The following is a 22,793-nucleotide window of genomic DNA, read 5'->3' as shown; positions in this document are numbered from 1 at the left end:
AAATGTAAAATGCAAATGCATTTTACCAAATGTTTTTCTCCCTGCATGCGTATCTCTACAAGCTAGATTTACAGTCTATTCAAGTAAGTCCTGAAAATCCAAATGCAAATCAAGAAGAAAGTCAATAAATACAGAAAATATTACTGAATACAGAACTTCTGTCTCATTGGACTTATTCGTTGCAATGGCAGCAAATCATGAGATGTTTTTTCTGATTCTCATATTCTAATTCTCAAAGAAGCAATCTTCAGAGAATAATTTCAAGATTTTCAGATATCACTGGTAATACATAAGATCTTGATACATAAGATACATAAAGACCTTGATCTTTATCTGATGCTTTGTCTGAATATCTTCTATGATTAGGCTGCAGAAAAACACTAGCACCAAGGCTTGAGGCAACACCTGAGAAATCTGATAACTATATTTGACTGAGATACTTATGGAAAGGCAGCTGTTTTGGAATTCCTCCTCACTGATCATGGTTTGCTTAAGTAAGGTAAAAATGCTCTTGTACTCCTTGGACCTAGTGACAGTTGTGAGTTACATGAGCCATAGCCCTATGAAACTATCCCTTTCTGGAGGAACTGGGGCACTGCACTGTATCACCGAACAATGAAACATTGTTCTCTGCTTTCAGCCGGTGTGATACCAGTTGTCAACCTTTCATGTTTCTATATTTCTTTTCTGCACCACCTTCTGACTGATTGCTGAGAAGTTTAAACTTTTTTCACAGGATGAGAGGGATCAAGCAGAGGAAGTTCTGATAAAAAAATCATCCTTAAAGGTCAGTTCTAGTAATTTTGTCTGACTAATTCCTTTCTTGCCCTTTACAGATTTTTCTATAACTTCCATTATCTTGTATACATAATACATAACTTATGGAGCAGGGCTTAGCTGTAATGTGAATTCACAATTCACAGTTAGATATTTCAGAAGACTACACTTACATTATGAATTTGGGATAACAGTTTGAAGTTTGTTTTGCAGCAAAAATACCGTTCTTTAATATTGTGGGATTTAGGAAACACTTCCAAGATACTCTGTAATCTTGAATGAGCGCAGGTCATATAAATAGAAAGTATCAGTAAATTCTTGTTATATTACATAACATCTGAGCAGAGATATTTCAGACTTATTGACTGATCAGGTGCTGAAAACATCCTATGTCACTTTATAATTTGATTTTTATCATCTATCAGTTCCATAACATTCTTCTAAATTTTGACATCAAAGCAGGTATTATAACTTCGGACACTTCATCCCTGCAAACTGATTCAGAAACAGCGAAATAATAGTACGGATTTTTCAACTACCAAAACATAAATGAAAAGCTTTGCTTTGAATGGTAATTATACTTCACATATTGCCAGTTCATATGTACATTCTACCTCCTCAAAATAATTCAGGACTCGTTTGGACTGGAACTGTTTGCAACTTGGTGCTTAAAGCCTGGACAAACCTAAAGTGCGTGTACCTGATGTTTTAGACATGCACTTGTATAGATATTTTTATGATTAAACAGAACTAGGAGAGGCACCATTGCAGTAGACGTGCATGGAAGCAACCTGCTTTCCAAACTAACATGATTTTAGCATTGAAGTACGAAATGTACAAATGCATTGGACTGCGTGGGCTTGGTATTCCCAGGCAAAAACTGCTTTTGGCTCTGGGCAGAGGAGTTCATGTTATTCCCGTGCTAGTCCATGTCTGATGACACTATCCAACATCTGAAAATATGGAGAGGAGACAGACTATTCATTAACACATGGTATGGAAGCAGATTAATGTGTTGCTCTCCCACGAAAAAGAGCTACTACAGCATATAATTGTAGTTAGCGAATAGATTGCAAAGCAACTGTTGTGTATCAGCGAGGGAACATCCCAACATGTTTAACTCCTCCCATATGGATGATTTCTTTTTAGTAGAACAACCAAAGCAACAATTTATGCAGAAAGTCTCAACCAAAATACCAAAACTATAAAATAGAGAAAAAAAAAAACAAACCCAGAACTTCTGTTTGAGTTTTAATGCAATTATTACTCAATATAATTAACCTAATTAATTAAGATCAATCATTTTTTTAAAGACACTCTTCTCTGGGGAAATGACATCTAAGTGCTGCCATTTGCAGCAAAGATCACTAGACATTTGAGCTTCAAATTGTTATCTTTCTTATCCCAAAGCAATCTGTTTTTCAAGAAGTGCACCTCAAACACTAACAGGACAAAAACACTTTACAAATTGTGCAGTCAGAAAATTAGCTGAAAATAAGCAAAATCACTCAAAATTATCAACTACAATAGCATAAGGACCCCCACTTAAAGAGAGATCATTACCTTCCTTTTAGCTTTCAAAAGACACACTAGGCAATTTTAAGCAATTCTAAGCAAATCACATAAAAAGATGTAAATAACATATTCTAAACTAGCATGACAGTATAACCAAAGTTGAAAATAAATGTTACTGTTTTATTGCAGTATAATTTTAATCCTTCTAAGGCATTTAATTCTCAAAGCATTGAAAATTTCATGAACAATGAACAAGAACAGAAGCAAGCAAAACTTTTTCCTAAAATATCAATACTTACTGTAGAGTAGAGAGAGGATGTGCTGGAGACAAGTGATAATGAGGACCCATGTACTTTAAAAAAAAAAGGAAAATAACATGAAATATTGACAAAAGCATAAAACTTCCCCCACATAGCTCAATAACTAAACATCTTTTTAAAATGAGAACCAATCTTTCACAAAGAGCAATTATGAACTGTCAGAATAGAAAAACTATTGATATTTTTAGAAAGATTGTTCTATTAAAAAAATAAATAAAAAGCCCTTTTGCTCTTTTTTGTGTATGAGGTAGGAGAGCAAGACAGTGAGATTCAGTATTCTTACCAGCAAACCAAGCATCACTTTTGCTGTTCTGGCAACAAATTACTTGATAAATGCACTCCTTAGAAAAAACAGATGAGTTGTTTGTACACCTGTTCAAAGGTGAGCAAACTGATTTTAAAAAGAGACTATGCTTTACAAAAGAGTTCACATTTCCTGGGGTGAACTCCCAGACTCTCCTGGGTTGGTTTCTTCCATCAGCACAATGCAGAGTCCTGCATGCTGGCATTTGTAGTCAATGTGAAGGGGTTACTGAGAGATGTAGTGCCATGTTTCCACTAATCATCACTACAGTCAGTCTCAAGAACACCAAGTGAAGATGTAGGACTTCAGCTCAAAAAATGGTATTCCTGGCCTCTCTGAAAATGGCAATTGAAAACTAAACTGAGACAAAATGGTCCCTTCTGCTTCTGATTACTCTACTGAGGAAGGATAGGCTAGTAGAGAGCTTTAAAGAAGATTGTTTATTTCTTAACTTCTTTTCTTTTTTGACTCAATAGAAATGTGTTTACTATTTATAATATGCCAAGTTTTGGCAAATAATTTATTTTCTGTATCTGTATTCCAAATTGACAGTATAGGAATACTTGGATTAGCCAAACAGACGTTAACTCTAGTTTTGTAACTGGGTAAATAGTTGCCACAAATTCGTGGCACACTGACCATTGAAACTTGTTACTTTCAATCTACCTCTGATTTTCAATCTCTGCTTTAAATCTCTGACCTAAACCCCCATTTTGCTCCTGTACGCTGTGGCTCTATTCACTACCTCGCTTCTTTCACTATAAACTTTCTCAGAGCTCGTATCTTAAATAAAATACATTTGACCTTCCAACAGCATAATTTCATGTTTAATGACCATAAACTGCTTAAAACTGTTTATTATTGCTGCACCGGCTTTCATTTACTCAAGTTGATCATGGTTATGCACTCAGCTGGATATGAAACACGACCAATGAAAACGCTTTCATCAAAGCCACTAGTGACCCATTATTGAAATTCTAGATTTAACACCTCTTTTTCTATGCATAAATTATTTGCCTTGTTTTCTTTATTATTATACCAGCTTTTCCTCTGATAATTCTCCTGCTTCTCAGCAAAAGGTCTGTAGTTAACTCTGTCCTTGAATTACATGATATGCTTCTGTGCAGTCAGCCATCCTCTCTGTACTGACAACGCACAGCTTGATCTGTCCTGCACCCTACTGCTAGTATTACATACCCAGATGTCTGCCTGACATATCATCTAAAATACAGAAGAACAAATTGAAAAGTAAAAGTTTTAGTTGTCTGTTTTTTCATCTAGGACTTTTGTTCCCCCTTTTATCTCATAACTATGAGCTTTGGGACCAGAGGAAGACTTTTTTATTTGCTTGTTATAAAGACCATTTACACTGTCATCACTTAGCAGTAAGCAAGATTGATGAGATGATGAATCTCCATTAAATTGAATTGTTTTTTTTTCTTTGTTTGTTTATTTTAATTAAAGAGTGTGAGAACTTTGCACTTATGGGAATTCTGCAAATAATCAGATTTCTTTTACGAGAAATGTTATGTTGAAGAAAATGTTACAGTGCAGCTAATTGGGAGTTGTTAGATGCTCTATGGTTAAAAGAACAAAATCCAAAACCAGAACAAAAAATAGTCCCCAAATTCGAGGTATTGTATACAGCATTAAAGACACCAGAACAACAGTAATAACCTACACAAAAAAGGTACTAAAGTCAGATTAATTGTCAGAGTTTAGATACAGAAATTTGCATAGGGTTTGCTGTAGGAAAGTGGTGAAATTAATTGACTACAAAAATGCATGCTAAGGAGTACTTAAAAAAAAGGAAATACAGAAGCAGGACTAAGTAAGCATGGAATCACACTAGTCAAGGTATGCTCAGACACTTCAAATTTAGAGGAAAAAAATAATAAAATAATTTTCCAGGAATGGCTTTCTTTCCTCCAAAATTTCCGATAAAAGTTTTAAAGACATATACCGTAGACAGCATTGCATATAGCTGTGCAAAAGAAATATCTTCCACACTCTAAGGTAAGAAAATCCTGTAAGTCCAGCTCAACAGAATTTTAAAAGGTATCAAAAAATTATTAAAGCTTTTATGTTGCAGAAGAAATATTTTAAAATTTTACTACAATTTTGAGATTTTAGTGCCTATTCATTGACCCAAATAGTAAATTGAGTCTTACCTTCTTCCATGCTGTCCCTGAATGAACCTGAATGACTAATTGCTCGTGGTCTCTCTTCTAAGGATGTAGCACTGCCACATAGTTGGGAGTCATCATACAGATCAAAAGAAGTGTCTTGTGCAGGGATGCTGTTTGAACGCATCATACTGGGTCCCGGAAGGTTAAACTGAGATAGGTTGGTTGGACTCACTGCAATACAAAGCTTTATTAATGAAGCACATTTCTTTTAAATGAATTTTGGTTCTTTCACAGAAATGTGAAAGAGGTGATCTATGAGGAGCTGGACTGGGATGAGACTAATCCTGTAAAACACATGATAACACTGATGTCTGAATACACACTTGTTCACTTTGACAGCTTAAGACAGAAATCAATATGAGAAATTCAAAAGTGAAAATTTAACAGTGAAAAAGGAATAAGAAGTTGTAAGTATTTTTTATAAGCAGCTCTTCTACTAAATCAGTTTCGGTATTTTTATTGTCATTATATACCTATATTACTGACTGCTTTTAAGAACAACGTTTATTGGCATATGGAGAATACATTTATCCTTTGATATTCCTACACAGGCCAGCTGAATCTCATCGTAATAACTATGAATATTCTGATCACTCATGGTTGAACTCCAGAACTTTAAGCTTTTGCAAAGTTTGTTTACAAGAAAGCCTGGTTATTGTTCACCTGGACTTCATGAATGCAGTGCCTAGGAGGAAAAGCTAATTGTCTATCCAAAGTCAGCCTACATATTTGGACTTTTATTTTAGATCATGCAAGATATGCCTTAAGTCATAAACTACCAGAGCAGCTGTGTTGTGAAAGCAAATTAATCCACAGGGCTATGATAATGGAAGTAAGAAAAGGGCAATGAGAAAATAAATTTTACTACCCCCCTTTGATCTTCTTGCTTTCTGCTGTGAGTACAAGAACTATGAACAAAAAGAAAAAGAAGATAATTGTCAGCAGAAAATGACAGAGTGAGAGAAACACTGTCTAAAAAGAGCTGTCTGAAACTACTGCAAGTACATAGAGGAAATTCAAAGCAGTGGCTTGCTTAGCCAGTATCCAATTTCACTTTTAGAAGTGGCTTTGTTCCACTTCTTTTTCTCCAATATAATAAAGACCATCATTTGTATGTCTGATCAAGTTGCTTTTGAGTGACTGTAACCTATAGATGCTATAAACTGTGACAGAGTGACAGCAGTGTGAATGCTTCAAAGGTTCCTGCTAATTCCCCAGTAAAAGCCTAAAATACAAAACCTCGTTGTGAACCTGGGCATGTGTCCAGCACAGTGCAAATAAATGTTTTTCTATTAAGCATTAGAGAAAAAAAAATTATTAACAAAACTAAGTTTCTGTCAGATTAACTTGAAACAAGATTTAGAACAGTCAAATCTAAAGCTTGAACTGTAATCAAATAAATGTAAAATGTGCCTCACATCCTAAAATACTATACTGTAATCAAGGATAGGATATGAATTGGGCCAGTGCAGTTATAGCCAAGTCCAGCTGCTGAAACACGCTAGAAGACCTACGTCAAACAAATCTGTATGTAGGAAAAATGCACTGTTTAGTGTCTGGGTTGCCATTCACTAAAATCACTGAAAAGAACCCTACTGACTGAACCCTGAAAGATGAGTAGTTTCAAACAAGAAGCCAATTGCCAGCTCTGCCTCAGATTTTCTTCTCCTTGAGCAAGTCATAAAGAACCCGTGCTTTTTCTCTGTATGCAAAAGAGGAGGTACCCTGGCCCATGCAAAGAAAAATGCTATGAGTTTCCCTGCATTAGTGAGGTGCCACAATATGGTAATGGAGATGTTAACATAAACTATCTAGTTTGGCAAACCAAGAAACATGAAAGGTTGAATTTTATGTTGCTGTTCTAGAGTGGGAGAAACAGTGAAAGGAAATGGCATTTACCCAGGTTGGAAAAGTGATATTTTCCAGTTGCAGATGAAGACATAGCTGAAGGAGAAACAAGCGGGGACTGACTGCCAGTGTCTTGCAGGCCTCCAGTTGAATGGGAGCGTAGCCATTCCTTGCCTTCCTCCTGACTCGTCTGTCGGGATGATGGAGTGTATCTGAAAAACCACAGCTGACATGCTCAAAACAATGACAAGGTGACAGTTTGGAAAGAAACAGGTGTCACGTAACTACTCTTAACCAGTTAGACAGAATAAAATCTTTGGAAAGCATCAAGTCTACTCAAGTAATTATCACCAGAGACTTTAACAAGGTTAAATTTAGAATCTTAGTACAACAGAAAAAGTATAGGACTTGAAATCCCTTTTCTCTTCATCCCCCTCCCCAAAACACCTTTGCTTTCCTTTGAAGAGATATGATAATAAACCATAGAAGACAGACAACTGTGCTGACAGGAAAGGACTTCAAGGCTATAGGAAGTGTACAGGCTGATGCAAAAGCTCGGAAGCTGTCTAGCTAGGATGGGGAATGGACAGAATAGAAGCCAAGAAATGTGAGTAGGTGCTTACAAAATGATATCTGCTACAGATCATGTGGTAAATTGATTAGAAGACAGGAGTAAAACAGGTCAAGAACTCTGAATAAGGAGTTTGCAACAGTAAGGACAGCTACTCATGGTTATACATATGGTCTGCTGCTCTGAAAGTCACCTGGCTTTATGTCCTGCCCCACACTAAGGGGGCAATTACATCCACAATTAGCAGAAATAAGTTCTCTGGAAGAAAGAAGTCTGGCAAACAAATCATTCATCAACTGCTTCCTATGGCAAACCAATAAAACAAGTGCAACTTGACACTTGGGCTAAGAGGGATAACTGGTAACTCACCGGCCCAGCCTCTTCTGGCTGGGCTGGGAGAAAGGCAATCCTGGCAGTGGTTAAGCATTAAAACACAAGCATTGTGGGTCTTAATCAAGAAACTGCTTTCAGCAATGTCTGCAATAGCCTGCTTCATTCAGCACAATCTCCTGCTAAGAAATGAGCACCTTTCTAACCACTGTCATGAGTCATCAGTGCTCCCCAAACAGCAGAGCAGAAAGGGCTTTTGATATTCTGGCTTCAGGCTTGTGAGGCACAAGTATTTCTGCTTAGAAAGCAGATTAAATGAATGTGTAAGTTCTCATGTTGTGCTTGTGGTTTTGTACAATATTTTATAGCCTTAAAACATCTTGTCCTGATTAAATATTTACTTCCTTTCTCCTTTCAAAAAGACAGCTATGATCTTTGCTTATAAATGTGGTAAAGCAGAGTTACCCAGTGGTTATCAGATCAGAAAGACGGCAACATGAGAATTCAGGATCTGGGTCTTGGTCTGGGATCTCTGCACATCAAAATAAAGCTGATGGTCTTTCTCAGATAACTGATCAGGCTTATATGACTATAAGCTGTTTTCCTGCTCTGTTTCACTTTCAGCTTTCAGCCACCATTACAGTTGCACAGCCACAAACCTCAATTATCCCATTGTACTCTTGCAATGCGTCTTTCATGTCTTCCAGATTTTCCATCCTCTCTGAATCCAAAATGATTGTTTTTAGATAACAGGCAATTTGATTAAATTCTTATTAAGGAACAGCTAGTGCAGAAGAGCAGAAAGTGCTTTCTAGTGACAACATCCTAGCACTACTTTAAAATTCCATAAAATTTACCAATAACTCAAGAGATTTAACAGTGTAATTACAGTGACTGGAAAGTTGTAGAGTGTCTGTGTGCAGGCACATATATCCTTGCTTGCCAAATCTCCTTCCTGGATTAGGGAGATAGGCTGCCATGCCTGATGAGACCAGACAAGTTAATTAATGATCCCCCCTTTTAACTGTGGAGCGAAGAAGAGAGTGGACGACTTCTGTTTACTGTGATGAAGACAGCTCTAATTAGTGGGGAACTAGCACCAAAGTTGGACTCTTGAGTATTGCTGGACAGGGACCAAGAAGACTAGCTGGAGCAGGGCTCATTTTATACTTGCAAACCTCGGATATTAAAATCAGCATTTTCTTACCCTATCCTTTACTAGATTTTCAATTCAAATTGCTTAAGTGTTTGCATTTAGAGTTCAAGTTCAGATCCTCCTCTAAAATCTTGTTCTTGTCAATATTTTCAACAATTAGTCCTATTGAATCACAACAGTATCTCGCTTTGTCTCTTCTAGCTCTCCAGGATTCAATGCCTTTTAAGATTCATTGCATAAAGAAACTATCCATAAAACCTTCCATTAAAGGAAATTTATTCGCTAGGCAGATTTGGATAGAAAAAAAGTCCATTGTTAAAATCTGTGTTTTCTGGTTTGAATTTAAATACCAAGAATTCTATTGCAAACAGGATCAACAAAAGGAGAAAGAAAAGGAAACAATATAGAAAAGGTTACAGGAAAACAGAGAAGCAGCAGTCATACTCAAAGAAATATATACCTTAATCCCTTTTTGGGTAGTGTATTTCTGTCAAGCTGTACGCTGTTAAAACAAAAAAAATCCCTAAGGACATAGACTAAACAGGATTGTTCAGAATTACAAACTTTAAAGGTCTAGATTTGTATGCATAACAGAAGGTCATTTAATGTTTTTTTAATATATCTTTCATTATAAATCCCTGACTCATTGGAGGGACAATAGGACACAGACTGCTTCACATTCATTTTTCACTTAGACATGCTCTGGCCCGGGTCAATAGTAATTTGGAGACTCTCCAAGTCAGAAAGAGGTTCTTCTTTACCATTTCTAACCTCCCCACAGCTTCACCCTGCAACTTGTGTGAGAACCATATTGTCCCAGTATGAATCTTTCTTTTTCACAGTTGCCCATGATGCCAATAGATTTCTGAAAGAGATGAAGGTTGTGGCACCCGCTAAGAGACCGCATGGCCCTGCCAGAAACCAAATGACAGCTCTGCGTGTAGAAAAACATGCTGGATATACAGACCAGTGGCTTTCTGTTGTTGTGGGGCTGACATAAGAAGGTGATGGGGACAGTGAAAAGTGATGCCAGAGCAATGCTATTCCATATTTACACAAACATGGTGGCAGAATGGCTGATTACCAGAAATCTATGGCTGGATTTTTTTTTCTAGCTTAAAGCCCATCACTAAATGAACACCCATGAGCCCTCCTTTAAATAAGTGTCATTTGGGCATTTCCTCATAAAGACTTGGTAGCTCTGTCCCTGACTAGTGTGGATTGAATTTGAACTAGTTTTCATCAAGTAAGTGTTGCAATGTCAAGAATGTAAGTTAGTGCATTCTGTATTACATATCATAATCACACCTCTGAGATTAACAGTACCTTAGGACCGTTCCTACCCAAGAAAACTCTCATGTCGTTGTTAAAGGTCATTTTCCATTGTGCTCAGAACACTGGGCACCTCACTGTCATGTAACCTCGATCCAAGCAGGTAAAGGCAGTGAAAACACTTGGTGTTAAATATCCACTACTTTTAGTGCTCAGATTAATGGAAGTAAACCACTCTCACCACCAGAAAGTTTTACAAGCCATTTTACTAGTTTAATCAAGGGCTTGTTCTGCATGGAGAGAAAGCAAGTGGAAGGAGAAACATAGTAGGATTTCAGGACAGGTCCAGCAATCCATGTGAGAGTAGTCACTTTCAGCATTTTGCTCCCAACTAAACTAAAAGGACCAAGAATAGCTGGTAAAAAGGCAACATAAATTTGATTGCATGATTCACTTATTTTTTTCCTTAGAGAATGCAATGGGGCCTCCTTCATGTACCTTTATGCACCTCTAAATTTCAAACCAAATAAACATTATCATAATAACCATACCAGTTTCCTCTGTAAATACTTCAAATATCCTAATCCTATTACTTTACCTTGAAGTTCTATGCATTTCAAAATAATCTATGTCATATTATCTAAAAAATAAAGGAACCAATCAATGCTCCTTTAAAGCAATCCACAAGGCAAAAGTTATAATTAAGTCAGATAAATAGGCTAATAGCGGCCATAGGATTTTGCTAAAACACTTTCAAATTCAGATACTCAAATAAAATAGGGATGAATATTCAACATGAACACGGAGTTATCGCAACTACATAAAAGTGAATGTAGCAAACATTCATTTTGTGTTTTTAAAATACTAAATCTTGTGAAGATGCTCCTAGATTTCTGATAACTGCAAGAAACCATTAATGATGGTTCCACATAACTATTAATTTGGACCGATAACTGCCAATATCTTTTTAGTACCTGAAAGCATTCCTTCACCAAAAGGTGGGTATATTACTCCTACAGAAACCTGACTTTTGGTAAGCAGAACTGAACTGACCTTAGTGCTCAAAAGATCTCTAAAGATATGAAAAAAGCGAGTCCTCTCCTGAAAGAAGCAATGCTTACCTGGAAATCTGCCTCTTCAGCTCAAAACAAATGCTGATAGAAGATGAGAATATCATAGTATTCCTGAAATTCTCCTTTGCCAAGTCAGTTGAAAATAGCAGTCTTGCAGGAAGATGTATGCAGATGTAGGCTGACATTATCAACCCCACTGTATCTCTGTTTTATCTTTTGCTTATTTTGCACGGCTGAAACCATCTGCAAGTTCCCTGGGGAAAGTTACAGGGAGCCTTACAGTTCCCAATTTCCTACCTGCCCTTGGTGTTGAGGTTAACTTGGGAAAGGGCCATAATGCCGTATCTTTGGCTTATATGTAATTGTTGCAAAGCTAAGAGGCACCAAGGGAGATCTAGGACAGGCTGGGCCAAGCTGATACGGGTCTTACAAATGAGTTTCTACAAATGCCTGAGCACAAAAGAAAACCTGATACATGATGCACTGTTTCATACCTTCAAACCAAAATATAGTGATAATTTAAAACAACTGAAAGTCCTGAAGAGCTCAAGTGGATTTCAGTGTGATTTTATGGTCTTCAAAGCTAAACATTCCTTTAAAGTAAACCAGAGCAAGCTAGTCACGTAATTAGAAAACACTTCCAATCTGCTAATCTTAAAATGCAGCCATTATTGCCATTGAGATCACTGTAAGTTCCTATATTTCTGCATTTTTTATGCATCTCTTGCCATGTTGCTCAGATCAAGCAGAAGAAAGACACAAATTTGCAATGCCCAACAGCAATTAAGGGTTCAAAAGGACTATTGGTGATGTGTCCGCATGGAAAATATTATCAATTAAAGCAGTGATATTTTACCAATTAACCCCAGTAGATGGTTTTATTTTGGAGTATAAATACTTGGGTAATTTCTTTTAACCCCTCTGAATTGTTGTAAGATAAAATACAAGTGCCCTTCCACATAAGGAGTTACACTGGTAAGACAATAGTAAGCTTGTCTAAATAAATACCGCTAGTGTAAAATCAGCCAATTTTGCCGAAAAGGCAAATATTTTACTAGCATTTACAGAATCTATTTTCTGGTTATTACAATGCAAAAGAATCTAATCAAATGACACAAATGAAACTTTGACACTGTATCAAAGCAGCTATTATCAGGGAGTTCAGTGTTTATGCCATATCATGGCTTAGTGGGTAGCCTGAAGACTGCATGTAGACGACATTTGATCATCCCTGGAGGGATGGATGTGTGGGCAAATGTAGCAGAGACCTTGCAGATTTGGTGTCTCCGCAGCAGATGGCTGCTTTTTTGGAGCTAATTTAGGGCTACTCTCCTTAGCAGAAAACAGATGCACCCTGAGATTTTGGTCTCATTTTCTGGGTTCTTTCCAGTTGCATCAACTCTTTCCTAAAACTTCATGTTCCAAGGTCTTCAAGTTTAAGTCTTAACATGAAAAAGTAGAATGAAATAACTACTTTCTAAGACTTACATGTGATACTTTCATTTTCAAAATACCGGGAAATGCTTTGTCCCACCAATGGCACTGCAACACCTTACACATTGCCGCCTTTCTGCAGAATCACTCTCCATTCTGTAGCTATGCAAATATATCCTGTCCTGTTATATCCCTTCAGGCTAAGAAACCATTGATAACTAGTCTTTGATGACTCTTTACCTACCAGTCAATCACCTTACTTTATTTCCCTCGTTTGCTTATGAGAGTGTTATTTGAAACAACACCTTAAGATTTACTAAGTTCAGGATTTCTTACTGTATCTACTAATTCCTTTCCACTATTCACAAAGTCTTTTTTTCCTGCAGATGAATTAAATTAGTCTTATTTAAAAGGCTCTTAATGACTAATCCCATGTTATCTCTTACTTAACCTATTCTCTTTAATATTCTCTGCATCTTTCCAGGAACCAAGGCAAGGTAGTCTTGCCCATAATACCCTCATCCTCCATTCCAGCCCTCCTCCTCACTCCTTCCTCAGCACAGACTCTTTGAAAGCTCATTTTCAGCCCTAATGACTGCAGGACTATTTCAGACACTTTCTGAAGCAGGGAAGTGAAAAGTTCATCAGGACCAATAAACTGGAATGATCTATAACCTTTACATTCCCTCTTAGCATGCTTGTCATTAATGATGTTTAGCTACCAAATTGCAGTTGATGCTCCTATGAAACAAAACTATATTTATTTGTATAACCTGTTATTAGCTTTCTCTTCTTTTTTAGTTTTCCCTGGGCTTTATCTGTATAGACTTTATGTCACTTTCTTCTTGTATCGCATTTCGTGCTTTGCTCTTTCTGATTTTGTCTCTACATTGTATTAATATATCTCATTATACGGACTGCTTGTTTAGTCTTTTCCAGGCTCTAGAGTGACTGAAGAAAAAGAATGAGACTCTTTGCAGATGATTTCTTACACCATGCCAGGCTAAAACTACTGTTGCCACAGGCATCTCAAATATATTCTCAGTTGACAAAGTAAAAAGGACATAATCTGTTGCCAAACATATCTGTCCCTAACATTGCAAACCAATGCTTTTGTTGTGAAAAAATACTTTGATACATGTGGGTTTTAATGTATAAAACAGTTTAGAAATAACACAGCACTTGTAACAGACCTTTCAGAAAAATCAAACTGCAAAAATGCTATTGAGGATATCATTCAAGAAATGACACCATTTTCTCCAGGTATGTATATTTGTTTTGAGGCCAGATCAACATGATAAATGGCTCTCTCTGGACTTCAGTCATAATAACCCCATAGGAACAAATCTGAAACTTAAAAAATTGCCGAAGGCAAAGTAATTGGAACCACTGAAATTAAGTTACTGAAAAAACACATTAAGTATTAGTAGTGGGGGTTGCTCAGGAGCTTATGCCAAACTATTAACATTTTAAATGTGATGTCTAACATCCTCTGTATAAATATAATCTTTGGCATAAATTCATACTCTTCCACGTCAGTCTACTGACCTCATCATCAATACATGTAGCACTAAATACTAGTGAAGGTTTTTTATAAGCTAAATACTAATAATTAACATTCTAAGAAATATCACATTCAGTTCATGGCACACAACACAAATTACTATTTAAAACTTAAAGTCACAGTGCAAATTACAAATTACTCATGTGTCAGCATGTTTTTAGCCACTGTTAGCATCCATAGTATTGGCACACACATATGTTTTATAGTGTTGTAATTATATTAGTAAGAGGTGTGATTTTAGCTGATATAGTAATACTTATGAATGTAACATAAGAGAATGAAAGCTGTGGAGAGTCTCCATCTAGATTTTGCAAAGAGTGGTTTAGGGGTTTGTTTTTTTGTTGTTATTTTTTATTATTTTTTTCACGGAAAGTGAAATCTTTCCATAGAAAGGATTGGTATTGAAAAAGTCTCTGGTTTTATGTAAAGGAAAAAAAATCTTAACATTGTATATAAAAGATCTTTTTTCCATTAAATGACTGTGTTGTTAAAAAACTAAGTTTAACCTTAAAGTATTTAAAATATTTCTGACTGACTCAGTGTAGTTTTCATTTTTTCATCAAAGATTAATAAGATATTTAATATTGACTTTTCAGTCCCCAGGTAAGATAAGAGTTTCATTGTCAACTCTTGAAAACTTTCACAGGAAGTGAAAATTGCTTACTGCCTAGCAAAGATTTTTTTTTTTCTCTCTTGCAAAAGTCAAATAAACATTTCACAGAATTAAATCAATAAATAGATAAATAAATAGATAGATAAATAAATAAATTGTAAGAAAAAAATCTTGGTACAACTGTGTCAGGGTGGTTGCACATCTTTAGAACACAACTTAAATGGTAAAACATCAGTATACCAAGAAGATCTTTACCAGAGCAGATAAAAATCCTTTATTTCTTTTTTTTTTTTTATTTTTGTTCCAGACACTTGCTGGGACTTTGCATATAGTGGAGTGCTCATCTTGTAAAATGTCTCTGCCAATGAAACTGCATTTTAGTAAGCATCCGTGTAATGATTACCATGTACGAATCCACGGCAAAGTATTTTAAAGCAAGACTAGTCAGCTGAAGGGAGGCCCACCAGCTCTCCCTGTGCTTTGAGGTATTGGGAAAAAAAATGTGGTGGGGTCCTGCTGCTGGACACTTGTTAGCAAGAGGGCAGTGATACAGCTTTGGAGATGCCAATTACCGGGCGGAAGGTGAATCCAGCATGCAGGAATCACTATGTGGCTGTTAGATGTGCTTTTTTGTAATGAAACAATTTTCCCCTTTTCTCTGGCTGTTCTCCAGAACAAGGGAACCAAAAAAAACTTCTCAAGAGAGAAAAAGTGCTGGTAAAACCTTAAAAGGCATTTGATTCCCAACTTCCCAGTGCCTTCCGGCTTTTTTTTCTTCCTTCCATTGTTCCTTCCTTTTTACACAAAGGACTAAGCTGCTAATTACACAGTGTCCCTTCAGGAAAACAGGAGGAGAGTTTATTGGTTTGGCTTCTGTCCTTTTGCCTCTCACTGGTTTTGTGGTCACTGTATCTATAGGGAAGCTCACCTTTCCGAAAGAGTAGATCTGACGCTTCCAGTCCTCATGAGCAGGCTCTGAACCTCCTGAGTGCTTGTTGTCAGTCCAGAGAGAGAGCCATGATGGCTAAGAGGAAGGTCAATAGACTCGGAACTGGTGTGAAGGCTAGTCATGGACTGGTAACTTGGTGTGTCCTTACTGCCCGCTGAAGAGCTGCTCAGGTTTGCAGCCCAGACAAGACCACCTGATGTGAAAGAATGCACTGAGGCGGGACTGGAAGCCAAGGAGTGACTTAAGCTTACAACATCTGCATTTAAGTCCGAAGGTTTACTGAAGAGGGGGCTGCTGCTACCACTTTGCCCACCTGCACTGCCCATGCTGCCTGTGCCCGAGGACGGCGATTCCAGGCTGCCTTGCCGTGCCAATGTGGTACTAGGGCTGGGCATTGCCGATGTGGGTTTCACACCTTCAGTACTGGGTGCAGAGGCAGCTTTACCACTTGCCTTGGCACCAAACAACCTAAATGTAAAACAAATAGCTTTAGAGAAACTGATAGCCACATTAAACATTAATGGCGTAACATCCTAAGAGCCAATCTACACATTTTTAATTACCGCTACTAAAATCATGCCTACCTAAGTTGATCAACCGCATCACAAAATTAAACTTGCTTAAGCATATCACAATATCAGGGTTTGTTTCATTAGCAACAGTTCTCATTCACTCCTGTTCAGATGTGCTCTTTGCACTTACAGACCCTCCCAGAGAGAAGTAAAATAGTCACATTTTTGCCCTATTAGTGCATAAACAGATTACACTTTCACCCAAATTCAGTAATTAAGCATTCCACAGCTAAGCCATTAGCTTTTAAACCCCTTACTTCTCAAATCAGCTAAAATGATTGCAAAAACCACTTGTGAAATCCTTCATAGTTTAATAAACATCTAAGTATTTGTGTAAAATTTCCCTTTGTTGTTGTATTGCACAGATGGTCATGCAGTCATTAGTCATGAAGTAACCATTCAGACAGAATAAACTGCACCAGAGCTAAAAAGGCTCAGTTTGACTCCAAGGGCAGCCAGGACAGAGGTGTACTTCATATAATTGCTTCTTGCAATTCTGTAGAAGAAAATTCTACAGTGATGATGAAGAAACCCCAAAACCTAAATGCTTTAAAACTGTTGAAATGAAAGGTCACATGATGGCTTAGTGTCTCACAGTCAAGGTGCAGCTCGTATATTAGTAAGAAATAAATCCAAAACTTATTGTGATGTGAAGTAATCATGGCTAATAACATAAGAATTCATTTGAATTATTACCAAGCCCACAAAAGTCAGCTGCAGCTTCCCAGCAGCAGGAGATGCTGTTCTGGTAACTAGGCACAAGAGGGCACTATTGGCTTTTTTTCTCCAACAGTGCAAACGCTCCATCCCAATTTATACTTCATCCAGATTCATACTTCTAGAACTGCTACAATAGGATATTCCCAATTGAAAATTAACTGCTTTTTTTTTTTTTTGGTAATGAAAGATGTAGAAAAGCTGAAGCTGCCGGCAGTGTGAAAGTAAACGCTTCATTTATCTGTTTAGCTCTTCAGTTCTTCAACTCGACTATGACATTGCCTGTTTAGTAACATAACATGCCTGGACGTGGCATCCTTCTTCTCTTCAGGGGTTTATCAGAGTGTAAGAATGAACTTTTTGTATGCCTTCATATTCAATAAAAACTTAGACTCATAGAATATCTCAAGTTGGAAGGGACCCATAAGGATCATCAAGTCCAACTTTTACTGTCCTGCAAACTGCTGTTATGGGAATGTACCTACAATACTAAAAGCTCAAGGAACAGCCATTTCAGATCTGGGGAGGTCTTCAGACATTAAAGAAATAATTGCTTTTTGTGACAAAATATGACCCTTTCAGGTTTTTTTAACTCTGTTTTCTGTTTGTGACAAAATATGCCCTTAAAAAGACTTTTTGCCCAGTGCTTTAACACACTGAAAATCCCTGCCTTATATACTGCAACTTCAGGAATTCATAGAAAAGCACTAACCTTCGAAAGGTGGGTGAGGCAATATCAGGGTATTTGGACCCTGGCTGCCTAAGTCCCGGTGTGCCAGAAGCGCTTGCCGAAGTTGGGCTGGATTTGGGGGAACTAGAGAGTGAGACACTCTCAGAATCTGACACAGCCACTTTCTCTTTTTCCTTGTCTGTCTGGTTGATGGTGACAGGGCTGGACCGCCCGGACCCAATCTTGCTTGGCTCTCGCAGTTTGGTGGCAGCAGCACCTGCAGACTTGCTGCTGACATTGGAGTCAATGCTGCTGGTGCTGGAACGGTGGCCACCCCTGCCGGGGATCCCACTGCCACTGGATTTTGATGGGCGAGGCAAACTTCGATACTGCAGAGTCGTCTTTGAGTTTACGTGCAGGATGCCATCATCCTGGTTCTGGGAACCGTCTAAGCTTGTTTTCCGCCCTGCATTGGACTTCCCACCAATGGCTGAAGATTTTGGCATCTTTCCTAGAGTCGCCGACCCACTCGTGATAGTTGCTCCACTTGTGGTGATTATGGTAGAAGATCCCATCCCAGACTTCTTGAATCCAAATGACCCAGTAGCAGTTGTTCTTCCAATGCCAGAGGGAGGCTTTTTTCCTTCATCGCCACTGCTTTTTCCTGCATCCGATGGGGAGCGCTGAATGGAGGCTCCTTTCAAAGGAGTTTTCACTTTTTCTGAAGCTTTTGCATCATCTGTTTTTCCTAAATAAAGGAATATTTGAAAAGGTCACTCGTGTTTAAACTGAAATATCTCAATATCTAATTTTAGCACTATATGGTTACAATTTCCAAATGGAAAAATACACATATCAAAAAATTACCCTAAAAAACCTAACCAATTTGATCTTTAGTTCTCCATCAGCAGTCAGTAGCAGGTACGATACATTACAGGTAAGCATTAAGTACTAAAACTTGAAATTCCCCTGAGAACTTTCAGTTTCACATAGAGCTGGAGAGCACAGACATAGAAAATTATCCTGAATGAACTACAAGGAATTTTTTTTTCTTTTTTTTTTTGCTCTTAATGGTATTTCTATATGAAATAAATAATATTTGAAAATAGAACATGACATGTGATTAACATTTACAGAAGTATGACATTAATTACGAATGTAGAAGTTAATGGTACTTGTTGAGTTCTTTGGTTTCCACTGATTACATTTCTAGCTTATAGCTAAGTTTGTTCTGGCTTTAATTACACAAAATTGTCAAGGAGAGATTATGCTACCATGGCAAGAATTGTCTTTATCAATAACAATAACAACTGCATGAGTTAATAGTCTTTGTCATACCCTTGATATCTTTTCCAAATTATTTATTTTCTGAAAGGCTTTCTTCAATACTGCACAGATACATACCCATATATTTCTACATAATGTCATTGTGACATTCAGAAAGGTTTAAACACCATATTCTCTTCTGTCTTACAAGAAAATATCCTCATCTTATTTTACAAACAGACAAAAAATGTCATCTCTCTTCTAATTTCTCTTTAAGCATCTATTGTATGCACCTAATAAGAAACAAATATTCAGCATAACTAAATATTTAATTCACTTTTCAAGTGATTACAGAATTTTTGGAGATGGGTGGCCTAATTTCTCCTAACCAACACCTGCTAGTGAGAACCAAATCCAGCCACATTTTTACCCAGTGTGCATTTTATGCTACACAAACACATGGACATGCCAAGATATGGACCAGACTCGTACACAGAGAACACACAGACTGTTGGTATATGCTTTAAAAATTAAGGCCTCAGTTCTGTGTTGCACAGTGGCTGCCTGCTCATCTTCAGCAAAACCTATCTGGGAAGCAGTTCGGCATTCGGTAAGCCTTTTAGTATCTCCTTTTTAAATTGCTATTACAGAGGTGTAATTTCTGCATCCATATACATGAACATTGACCATGGCAATGCTCCTCAGGGATCTTATAGACCAGACCGACTAATGTTTAGTAATTCCAGATTGCAAAGAAACAAAAAAGGCTCACAAAGGATTTGAATTTTTTTCTGAGATCTTTTTTAGTTGCCTTTACAACTGGGAGCTAAAGCATGCTCATGCAGTATTTTATCAGGACATAACAAAAGTCTAGCAAATATCCTACAAAGAATTGGTCTATCCTTAGTAAAGTTATAGATTAGATGGTCTTAATAATGATTTCTTCCAGTAACGTCGGATTTTTACTTCAAGACCAGATTGCAGAAATGGCTCCTACTTCTGAGAGGTCTTTCAAAATTTGGTAAGAAGTCATCTAGCACTGATGAAAGTGTGTAAAAAGATTTTTTTGTTACAATTCTTATCTCCTATCCGTGGTCTATAGAATATCTGCACTATCTTGAATGTGACAATTCAGCTTTAGTTCAGAGACTAATTTTGAGTCCCCTCACTTGTTTGTTAAATCTTTTTATCTCAGCATCAAATCTTCGGCTGTTTGTATGCATATGTTCATTATCAAAGGTACAGGTTTTCTAGAGAATAAGGATAAGGCAGAGATGAGTCCAAAAATACTTTTAAGAATTCCTTAACAGCAGTTGATGTACTGAAATGATAGTAAAGCAAAATGCACTCACAGTTTCTGTTATGGATACATCTATGTGTGATTAATAATTTATCGCTAAGCAGTGAAACAAACTAAGAGTTATTGAGATAAACAAGCTAGTATATTATTACAATACTAGCTTGCAGTCGTATATGAGAAGTACCAATATGCTCACAGTTACTTGTATCTGTCACACACTTACAATATCCATCAATTATTTTCAGCCCACTAAATATTCCTTACTGCTTAAAAATGAAGTCTCAGTAAAAAGCCTTAATTTTCAGTGCTGTAACCAGAACTACAGAAGTTTCATACCCGGGGTCTTGAGTGCACTTGTTCCTGCTTTGTGCCTGGACTGAGTTGTTCCTACTTGCGCAGTCATGCCTCTCCTCCAGGATCCAGTCTGTGAAACAGAGAGAGATGCTTTCTGCCCTGCCTTCTCTGACTCTTCAGACAGCCCCAAGGGAAGGCCTTTCCACTTGCCACTGCTGTCTATGCTGTTGTCAAAATCTTCTTCTGGTTTCTTCAGTTCTTCAATGCTGCCCCAAGTTTCACTGTCTGTAACTGAGCGCTTCTCTGAGTCTGTCTTCAGCTACAAGAGATTTGCATGAGAAATGGTCAGTCTCAGAATCTTCAGTATTTGCTGATTTCTTATATGATAAGAGAGGAGGAGGATTAGCATATTGATTTATTTATAGCAAGAGTCGTGGAAACATCCCTTCTAAAACATTAGCATCCCGGTCCCAAAAGTTCTAAAGCATTCTGATTTTGTAAAGATATTTTGCTTTTTTTTCTTTTATTTTCAAAAGATATCAACTTTTGCCTTCATAGATAAACCATAATGAAATCAAACATAATTTAATCATCAGAGGTGATACTCTCATCACTCCTCAACTCCCTCTTAATTTCACTGTGCTGTGAGGTTTTATGAAAGCTCTGAATGACTGAATTCCTAAATATATTATTAAAATCATCTCAGTCTCATTTCATGCCTTTTCCAAACCCTCCAGCAGCACTGGCTATGTTGTGCCACCAGTGGAAAACAGTAACATCTTCAGCAAAATTATTGTTGCTGTAGTTGATGGCTTTATTATTGGTTTGTCTCCACTGAAACAAATTGCTTCCAACAAGAGACTCACTGTAGCTATATTAGCTAGCAGAGCATTCAGAAGAATGGCTTACACAAGCAGTACCCACCCGTGGGGTGGAGGTAACCAGCTGGGGTCACACTCACTCCAAAACTCAGACCCATATGAGGACTTAACACTTCTGCAGCATCTGTTTTCCCTGGTGTTTGCTGATAAGGATGTGCTGCAAGGAGCAGCCCAACAAGACAGTGGAGGTAGAAGCTGTGAAAGACGCTTAAATAGAAATGTTGGAGACTGATCCTATCCTCTGTGTTTGACAAGACTTGCATTCATTGTGCTGACAGGCTGTTCATTTTAACCCTTCCTCCTGTGTTTTCCTTCAGCCTCTTGACCTCAGCTTCAAGCCTTATTTGCACATCACCATCTCACCAGTGCTGCTTACCTTTGCTCCTCTTTAACAGCAAAAAAAGGGATGCTACTCTCAGGTATCACTCATTGTTACTGTTGTCTGGTACAACTGCAGCCCTATCCTCGTACAGCCAACCTAACCAGCACTGCAAACTGGATCACATTCAGGGGAGGCCTTTTATTATTCAGCGTTGACACAACTGCTTCTCCACAGAGACCCCTCTGTGCCTGTTTCCTAGGCACTGCTGTCATAAGTAGGATTAATACTGATTAGATGACCAACAGAATAATCAGTTGCTGTTTACATATTTATCATTTGAGGCGTATAAAATGCAAAAGCTGTCTGCACTACCATAATATCATATGTGCTTTGGAGAGGCTAGCACTGATTTTGGGTAAGGATTGATGGGAAAAGAGCCCAAGCAAACATCTATACAAATATCGGAGTGTTGTTCAGAAGAGAATTTTCACTGGTGTTATTATTACAACATGTGTAGTGTTCCAAGAACTCTTCTCATAAATGAATGGTTTTAAACACAAAGCTATACATTTTTAAAACAAACTGCATCATTTCCAAGAAATTACAAGTATAATACTTTCTAAAAGACTCTCTTCACCATTATGGGATCCAAAAAGCAGTATTATTCTTCTTTTAATACAGAAAAACCAAAAACATATGCGATGTTATCTGTAGGCTATAGCCAGGTTGCACTGCTCCAGTCACTTAAAAAGGCTGCAAAAGAGACCTCTGTGTTGCATGAGTACACCCAACACCTGGAGAACAGCTGGGAAAACACCCATACATTGTGCTCATCTCAATTTCTGGCTGAGATTGT

At 37.5% G+C, this 22,793-nt stretch overlaps 1 protein-coding gene across 12 annotated transcripts in view; it reads right to left on the bottom strand.

The window, feature by feature from the left end:
- Nucleotides 1–22,793, bottom strand: part of NAV3 (neuron navigator 3) — a 553,670-nt gene that overhangs the window by 42,357 nt on the left and 488,520 nt on the right. For 9 of the 12 annotated variants that reach the window (XM_054072776.1, XM_054072766.1, XM_054072783.1 and 6 more), the window contains 7 exons: nucleotides 20,777–21,053; nucleotides 17,917–18,622; nucleotides 15,895–16,383; nucleotides 9,471–9,512; nucleotides 7,005–7,165; nucleotides 5,088–5,276; nucleotides 2,592–2,644 (listed from right to left, as the gene is read on the bottom strand). In XM_054072776.1, coding sequence (XP_053928751.1) covers nucleotides 2,592–2,644; nucleotides 5,088–5,276; nucleotides 7,005–7,165; nucleotides 9,471–9,512; nucleotides 15,895–16,383; nucleotides 17,917–18,622; nucleotides 20,777–21,053 — 1,917 coding nt within the window. The remainder of the gene's footprint in view (nucleotides 1–2,591; nucleotides 2,645–5,087; nucleotides 5,277–7,004; nucleotides 7,166–9,470; nucleotides 9,513–15,894; nucleotides 16,384–17,916; nucleotides 18,623–20,776; nucleotides 21,054–22,793) is intronic. The other 3 variants (XM_054072750.1, XM_054072815.1, XM_054072826.1) reach the window with 3 other exon arrangements.

Source organism: Cuculus canorus, chromosome 1 (assembly GCF_017976375.1).
Source record: "Cuculus canorus isolate bCucCan1 chromosome 1, bCucCan1.pri, whole genome shotgun sequence".
NCBI lineage: Eukaryota > Metazoa > Chordata > Aves > Cuculiformes > Cuculidae > Cuculus > Cuculus canorus.
Note: the sequence above shows the minus strand (reverse complement) of the source record. Positions and strands in the feature narration are given on the sequence as shown.